This window comes from Berkeleyomyces rouxiae (genome assembly GCF_048999995.1).
Source record: "Berkeleyomyces rouxiae strain 22BRR77 chromosome Unknown BrBRR77_ptg000002l, whole genome shotgun sequence".
Classification (NCBI taxonomy): Eukaryota; Fungi; Ascomycota; class Sordariomycetes; order Microascales; family Ceratocystidaceae; genus Berkeleyomyces; species Berkeleyomyces rouxiae.
The window spans coordinates 3,010,472-3,018,766 of record NW_027396492.1 but is presented as its reverse complement, the minus strand read 5'-3'; the positions used below and the strand labels follow the sequence as shown (position 1 = coordinate 3,018,766).

At 52.6% G+C, this 8,295-nt stretch overlaps 2 protein-coding genes across 2 annotated transcripts; both read left to right on the top strand.

Moving 5' to 3' along the window:
- Window positions 1-942: 942 nt before the first annotated feature.
- On the top strand, window positions 943-4,170 carry BROUX77_002405 (uncharacterized protein; the record flags this gene model as incomplete). The annotated part of the gene is made up of 1 exon (XM_073746942.1): window positions 943-4,170. The coding sequence occupies one exon, from the start codon at window positions 943-945 to the stop codon at window positions 4,168-4,170; it is 3,228 nt and encodes a 1,075-aa protein (XP_073607487.1).
- Window positions 4,171-5,322: 1,152 nt separating this feature from the next.
- BROUX77_002404 (uncharacterized protein) lies at window positions 5,323-7,146 on the top strand (the record flags this gene model as incomplete). The annotated part of the gene is made up of 4 exons (XM_073746941.1): window positions 5,323-5,343; window positions 5,612-5,981; window positions 6,056-6,610; window positions 6,704-7,146. The coding sequence occupies 4 exons, from the start codon at window positions 5,323-5,325 to the stop codon at window positions 7,144-7,146; spliced, it is 1,389 nt and encodes a 462-aa protein (XP_073607486.1).
- Between the last annotated feature and the right edge of the window lie 1,149 nt (window positions 7,147-8,295).

Sequence of the window (8,295 nt, the reverse complement as noted above, 5' to 3'; positions counted from 1 at the left end):
CTCCCGATGTGATATTTCATATCATCGGCTCCAGACCACCGATTGCTTCAATTGTAGGATTGTGTTTCAAACCATATCTCTGGGCTTTTCTCTTCAATGTGAGTCACGAAGTCTTTTTACGCCGGGATCCTGGGAATCATGTAAGAGAGCTGAAGTTGAAAGTCAACAACACATCGGACTGGATTCCGCTATGCCGTGGCAGTTGAGCCAAGATTTCGGCCCTGCATCCTCCTACCATTATTACCAATAACACACTAGTTGGCAAGATGTCAGGCTGCTTTCTGTCTGTATATGCAGCACTCTAACCGAGACATCATGTTGGATATTTGGTAGACGCAGGGCGAACGTGATGGCGAAAGGCGACATTCAGCGGTAGAGTTTTTACTTGACTATCACATATGGGCTTAGCGAGCTGAGAACTGGGTATGTCTGGAGAATCTGTTCTAGCTGTATAGATTCGCCTAGTTATTGAGTTCTATGCATCTAGTGTGTAGCTCAACGTCTGGAACCAATTCACGACTCGGAATCAACATGTATAAGAACCACTGCTCCGCAGTTCTCGGTGGTGGTTGATATCTGCTGCTCATCACTTTTAAGCGAACTGCCTTCATATGGTTCGTTAGTGTGCTGATAATTCGATATTTTTGATAATTCTTGCCTTCCAACTGTTTGGTTATCACAACCAGCATCGTTACTTCAGTTGTTATAATCGTTAATTTGTCTCCCGATTCCCATCGTTGTCCTTTCATCACGAGCTTTGTTTCTCCTGACCATGTTGAAGAAAACTATTCGGCAGTTCATTCTTGCCGTCGCGGCTGTCCAAGCGTGGAAGTATCCCGATTGTGTAAGTGCCTTGAGATGACTAAGTGGCCATTGCTGATAGCCCTGGGCGGTAAGATACTAACGGGTTGGTTACAGGAACAAGATGGCTGTTACCGAAACATGATTGATAGCCGCTACATCGACAAGGCCCGAAACGAGTGTCCTAAGCTTTTGGTCAAGAACGCTTATGACTACTCTGCTGCTCCGACTTGGATCACAAACTGTCTCAATGATATCCAGGCTGTATCGTCAGCTTGCTCATGCATCACGTACTCAGCGACAGCGACGCAGAGACGCACTACGCCCACGGTAGTTGTACTTACCAAGACTACAAGCTCCAAGGGCCGGGAGGGAGATAAGACAACGTCAACGTCATGCACTACTACGGAGCCGGGTCAAACAACCACATCACGTTCCGAGGCCTACGAGTCTAATAGCAAGAGTACATCGCGAAAGCATAGTCAGACTAAGGGTACTAAGACCACTAGCGGAGGTCCGACGCAGACTTGGACACGCATTAATAAGACGAAGTACAACGGCCATGGCCCGAGTAAGACCTCAGTGACGCGGAGCCATTTGATTTCGACAAAGAGGACATCGACCAAGAGTACAAAGACGAAGCCAGGAGACTATGGTTCCAGAAGGACCGCATCAACGAAGAGCAGAACCAAGACTAACACTGGATCGGTCACAAGGATTTCATCAACATGGTCGGTGGTACAAACGAAGAATTCTAGTGGTTTGGAGACAAGGACCAAGTGTAAAAGCTCTACTGTTCCCGGCACTGATTCAACCGCTGCTACCGTCCCCGGCACTGATTCAACCGCTGCTACCGTCCCCGGCACCGATTCAGCCACTGCCACGGTTCCCGGTACTGAGACTTCAAACATATACACCGTCCCCGGTACTGATTCAACCACTGCCACCGTCCCCGGCACTGATTCAACCGCTGCTACCGTCCCCGGCACTGATTCAGCCACTGCCACGGTTCCCGGTACTGAGACTTCAAACATATACACCGTCCCCGGCACTGATTCAACCGCTCCAACCGTCCCCGGTACTGATTCAACCACTGCCACCGTCCCCGGCACTGATTCAGCCACTGCCACGGTTCCCGGTACTGAGACTTCAAACATATACACCGTCCCCGGCACTGATTCAACCGCTCCAACCGTCCCCGGTACTGATTCAACCGCTGCTACCGTCCCCGGCACTGATTCAACCGCTGCTACCGTCCCCGGTACTGATTCAACCACTGCCACGGTTCCCGGTACTGAGACTTCAAACATATACACCGTCCCCGGTACTGATTCAACCACTGCCACGGTTCCCGGTACTGAGACTTCAAACATATACACCGTCCCCGGTACTGATTCAGCCACTGCCACGGTTCCCGGTACTGAGACTTCAAACATATACACCGTCCCCGGTACTGATTCAGCCACTGCCACGGTTCCCGGCACTGATTCAACCGCTCCTACCGTCCCCGGTACTGATTCAGCCACTGCCACGGTTCCCGGCACTGATTCAACCGCTGCTACCGTCCCCGGCACCAATTCAACCACTGCTACCGTCCCCGGCACTGATTCAACCGCTGCTACCGTCCCCGGCACCAATTCAACCACTGCTACCGTCCCCGGCACTGATTCAACCGCTGCTACCGTCCCCGGTACTGATTCAACCACTGCCACGGTTCCCGGTACTGAGACTTCAAACATATACACCGTCCCCGGTACTGATTCAGCCACTGCCACGGTTCCCGGCACTGATTCAACCGCTCCTACCGTCCCCGGTACTGATTCAACCACTGCCACCGTCCCCGGCACTGATTCAACCGCTGCTACCGTCCCCGGCACTGATTCAACCACTGCCACCGTCCCCGGCACTGATTCAACCGCTGCTACCGTCCCCGGCACTGATTCAACCGCTGCTACCGTCCCCGGCACCAATTCAACCACTGCCACGGTTCCCGGTACTGAGAGTTCAAACATATACACCGTCCCCGGTACTGATTCAGCCACTGCCACGGTTCCCGGCACTGATTCAACCGCTGCTACGGTTCCCGGTACTGATTCAACCGCTGCTACCGTCCCCGGCACTGATTCAACCGCTGCTACCGTCCCCGGCACTGATTCAACCACTGCCACCGTCCCCGGCACTGATTCAGCCACTGCCACGGTTCCCGGTACTGAGACTTCAAACATATACACCGTCCCCGGTACTGATTCAGCCACTGCCACGGTTCCCGGCACTGATTCAACCGCTCCTACCGTCCCCGGTACTGATTCAACCGCTGCTACCGTCCCCGGTACTGATTCAACCACTGCCACGGTTCCCGGTACTGACACTTCAAACATATACACCGTCCCCGGCACTGATTCAACCGCTGCTACCGTCCCCGGCACTGATTCAACCACTGCCACGGTTCCCGGCACTGATTCAACCGCTGCTACCGTCCCCGGCACCGATTCAGCCACTGCCACGGTTCCCGGTACTGAGACTTCAAACATATACACCGTCCCCGGCACTGATTCAACCGCTGCTACCGTCCCCGGCACTGATTCAACCGCTGCTACCGTCCCCGGCACCAATTCAACCACTGCCACGGTTCCCGGCACTGATTCAACCGCTGCTACCGTCCCCGGCACTGATTCAACCACTGCCACGGTTCCCGGCACTGATTCAACCACTGCCACGGTTCCCGGCACTGATTCAACCGCTGCTACCGTCCCCGGCACCGATTCAGCCACTGCCACGGTTCCCGGTACTGAGAGTTCAAACATATACACCGTCCCCGGCACTGATTCAACCGCTGCTACCGTCCCCGGCACTGATTCAACCACTGCTACCGTCCCCGGTACTGAGACTTCGGACACGTACACCGTCCCTGGGACCAAGTCATCCACCTCAACTATTGCAGGTACTCAGACTTTCAACACTGTCCCCGGCACCCACACTTTTACTCCCGTCCCTATAACCAAGTCACCCACCCTTACCCAAAGTCAACTTTCCTCCAGAGTGGCCACCGTCGTCACCTCATCCAGCTCCCCGGCTACATTTCCAAGCCAGCCATTCGTTTCCTCATCTGTTACCGCGGCCTTGTCTTCCCATTTGTACGCTCAGGTCAAGGCAACCCCCATTCTTTCTGACACTGTTGCTTCCGGCTCCCCTACTTCCGTTGTCCTAGACACCGATGGCTCCCCCAGCACCACATTTGTTACCATTGCTCCAGATAGTATATCTACCCCAGCCTCCGCTTTGCCTTCTACGGTTGAAACTGCTGGTGCTTCACGCTCGTTCTCCAGCTTCCCGGCTGCCGTCGTAGCATTCGCCGTCTTCCTCCTATAATGTTTTTTTTTCAGTGCCGGCTCCTGACAAGTTCCAATGTTGGCCTTCCCCATCTTTGTCCTTCATTTGCCTCTATTTCTCCTTCCATGTGAGCATATTTTCTTGTACATACATATCGCTTTTCGTCTTCCCTAATTATTTACATTCCCTTTGTTCATCGTCTGCTTGTTTTTGTTTGATATCTAGTCCTCATAATTTCCAGTGTCCAGGTCTTAAAATGCCACAATCCATCATTATTCTACCTACCATATTTTGTTGCTTGGGTACCATCATTTGCACGGCATCCCCTAGCCAAGCCTCAAATAACTTGAGCTCTTCCCAGTTCGTTTTGTTGACGATTCAGAGGTCTTGCTTGCATTCAGTTCGCGAGACAGGTCATTGACCCTAGCTATTATCCACTGAACCCTAACCCAAGCTCTTCCTCTAAACCCCGCTCCCCACTGCCCAGCGTTGGACGGCACAACGCTTACATTGCCTTGTCTCAGGTCAGATTTAGGAGCCAAGAGCTACCCTTTAGGCCCTGATTCAGGCCACACAATTACGCCGTTGCGTCATCCCTTGAGGCCGCCCCTCCTCAATGCAATGCAAGCACAAGGCCGGATAAGCCAGCAGTTGTTTGAGGCGCCTATACACTAGTAAAACTGTGGAACGGGCAGTTAGTTAGTTAACTAGTTGTGTAGTTACATAGTTATGTGTGTGAACAAAGTTGATGGAAGCATGACCAGCAAGCCCACACTGGGCATTTCTCGCTTTGGGTATTGGTACTGGTTTTGTGTTTACTGAGGCTCTTCTATCTCTGGAAATCTCAAGGCACAACCATCCCGCCCATTTTATGCGCTGCGCCTTGTCACGACACATCACTCCACTGCCTCCTGTTGTGCGCTCTTTTCCCCTTGATTTCATCTTAATACTTGTAGCCCAGCTGGGCCTGTCCCCCTAGGATCTCGCCCCACTGTCACCACCAACTCCACGCCCATCGATCCAGCTTCACTAAGCCTTCTTCTCCCTGCGCCCCGGAACAACAGCAAAAGCAGCATACTCTCAGAAACCCAGCGAGTCAGCTTAGCTTAAGCTTCTTCTGGTTGTTGTCTCGTACCACCCGCTCCTCCGCAAAAATCGACGCAACCTTGGTATCCCCTCCCGCCCGTCAAAATGTCTACTCCCAGCGATCCGGTACGTCGTCATAGATCACAAGCTACCGGCCTCTCCGCACGGTTGTCATCGAACATGAGGCGCTCGTTGCTCCATCAGCCGGACACAGCGCCTTGTGGCAAAACACCACTGTCCTCTGCTGCACTCCGCATCTCCCACAGCGTCGGCGCCGCCTCGACCCCTGCTCATCTTGCTGGCGCCGGCCTGCTGCGCTGTTTGCAGGCCATAGATGCCGCTGTTCAAATTACAAGCGCTGGTTAATAATGAATGCTAATTTTGTACATCTCAGATTAAATCCCCTGTCCCTGAGTCGCCTACGACAGTTCGCCCCCTTGATCTGGACGACGATGATATACAAGATGGTCCTGGTGATGATGGCCTGAAGAGTCCGTCGCCGACCAATACCCCTTCTGCGGCTGCTGCTACCATTGTGCAAAAGCCCTCCCCTTCGCCGACTGCGCCTAAGCCCGCCTCTGTATCTTCCCCGACTACCGAAGAGAATTTGAATTTATCCGTCAATACCGCTAGACCAATGACCGAGACTCAGAAGAACGAGAATATCTTGAAGGAGGCCTTCCCGTCTGTCGACGCTCCTGTGATCAAAGCTGTTCTAACGGCAAGCTCTGGTAATGTAGATCGTGCTTTCCATGCTCTGTTGCGTAAGTCTACGAATAACTTCCTTGTTTATATCCTTTTCTTTTTTTTCTGGGCTAACCCGACCTCTTTGCTCCAGAAATGACCGACCCCGACGCCAGTAAAGATGACGACGAGGGCGAGACCGCTGCTACTACTGCCCCTCCTCAACCCCCGCGGCCCTCGGGCTTGCGCAAATACATGACGCAGCTAGAATCCGACGAGTTATACGCACGCCAGCTTGCAGAGCAGTACGAAAACGCAGGCGCGTACGAAGCCCGAACTCACGGCGAGGGGTCGCATAGCCAGCGCGGCCAGAACTTGAACCCCAACGAGCTATACGACCGTGACCACAGCTTTATTGATGACGACTTGCCGGTCATCAAGGAGAACCTGCGCAAGGGATTCCTAGAGACCCAAACCAAAGTCAATTCGTGGATCACTACTATGAAGAAGAAGCTAGACGAAGCTCTTGAAGACGAAAATGACGACAGCTCGGTTCCACCCTACAACCAACAAAAGCCAGGAACACCTGGCTTCAACAGACGCCCGGTTGGTGGCCCTGCCCGTAGAAGCGGTGATTACGAAAGATATGACGCGGACCCGCAGGTCATCACTGACGATTTTGCCGGTATGAAGCTCTCGGCTGATGGAAGTAAGTTTACCAGCCCAAGGTTAGGTTCACTAGTGGCCCATTTATCACAAATACTGTTTACCCTCTATTTGTAGCTAACAAGTGTTCCAACAGCGCCTCTCCGCGACGGCGGCAAAAAGTCTCCATCTAACCCCAATCTCTTCCGGCCACCGCCACCGCCGCTTAAATCGCCGGTTGGTCGCAAGGTAGCTTTCCGAGAGGAGATTGACGAAATCGAATCATACGACACCATAACACAGCGTAATTCAAAGGATGGATTTACGGGAGCGCCACCCGCCACCACCAACGCCGCACCGTCATCGTCATCGGCATCGGCAGCCAAGGCGAGCAAATGGCAACCGCTATCTCCAGCTGTCATGACGCCCGTGACAGACAACGACCCTTTTACGCTAGGTGATAGCGATGATGAACGTGACACCCACTCCAAGAAGGAGATCAAGATGGAAGACAAGGAGGGCGGCGATTCTGAGAGGCTGCGCAAGGCGGCGGCCGAGGCCATGTCGGACAGTCTCGTGACAGAGCCGAAAAAGCCGTAGGCGTGATGCTGGCTGACATTTACAATGATGGAGTGGTGATGGCGGGGGTGAAAGACGGGCCGATGCGTGTTGATGGGGTTTTTTTCTTGTTTTTTTTCTTTTCATGTTACATACAAGGTGGTCCTGCTTTCGTATTCGCGTGGGTTGATGTATCCTATTTGGGTCTGTGTTAGTTGATTCGGTTGGTGTATATACACACATACATATGTGCTTTTACAAGCGTCAGTACAAGTGCTACAAGTATGTTGTATGTAACTACACATGTAGGGCCAGAAGAGATGCTTTATAAGAAGACACGGTGGGCAAATGCCGCAGCATCAGAATATCGAGTTACCTGCGTGCGAGCCCAGATGCCGTTGGTGCGTGTTGGGTATATGTTGATAGTTCTCACTAGTTGGTGTTATGGAGGGGTGAAGTCAGAATCAAGCTATTAAGTGGCTTCTCCCTCAATATGTATGTGTGTGCATGGGGCCAGCCTATTAGAAATCTCCAAGCACCTGCACTATGTGTATGTACGTAGTACATCTATTCGATATGCGGTTGGTTGACATGTGGCTGCACCAGCCACGAGGCCCCAAGGCTCAGCGCGATTGGATGACAGACAACGCATGGCACGATCAGAAAAAAATAGAGCAGGAGCAGGAAGCGCACTAGGATGGGAGAAATGCCTCCTGCCTTCTGGTTGATCTTCCTCTTCCAGTTATGTACATATATTCTGGTTGACTTAAGGGGCAGGTGGGGGAGGGGCGATCCTTTGTGTACAAGGTACCTACCTACCTTCCTAGTCTTTTGGATGCTTGCTTCTGAGGTGCCTGTTCGTTTGGGCTTGCGCTGCAAAACAAAGCTCAAAGGCGCGTCAAGCAAGCCATAAGTCCACGTACATGTCATGGTGTCTTGGACGTGTGACAGTGTATAGAGAGATAGCGCCGCTGAGCCTGACGCAGGACAGGCGCGCAGATAGGGTTAAAAGCCTTGCTTATCAGGCGTAGTTATTTGATCATGGATGCAGGTAACTGCACAATACAGCACGCCCCCAAAGCAAAGTACCAGCGACTCCAGTTGGTCAGGGATCATTCACACAATTACACTCCTACGGAAGCATTGGCCTGACAGCGTATGCTGCTGCAATAAAGAGGGCACGCTAGACCG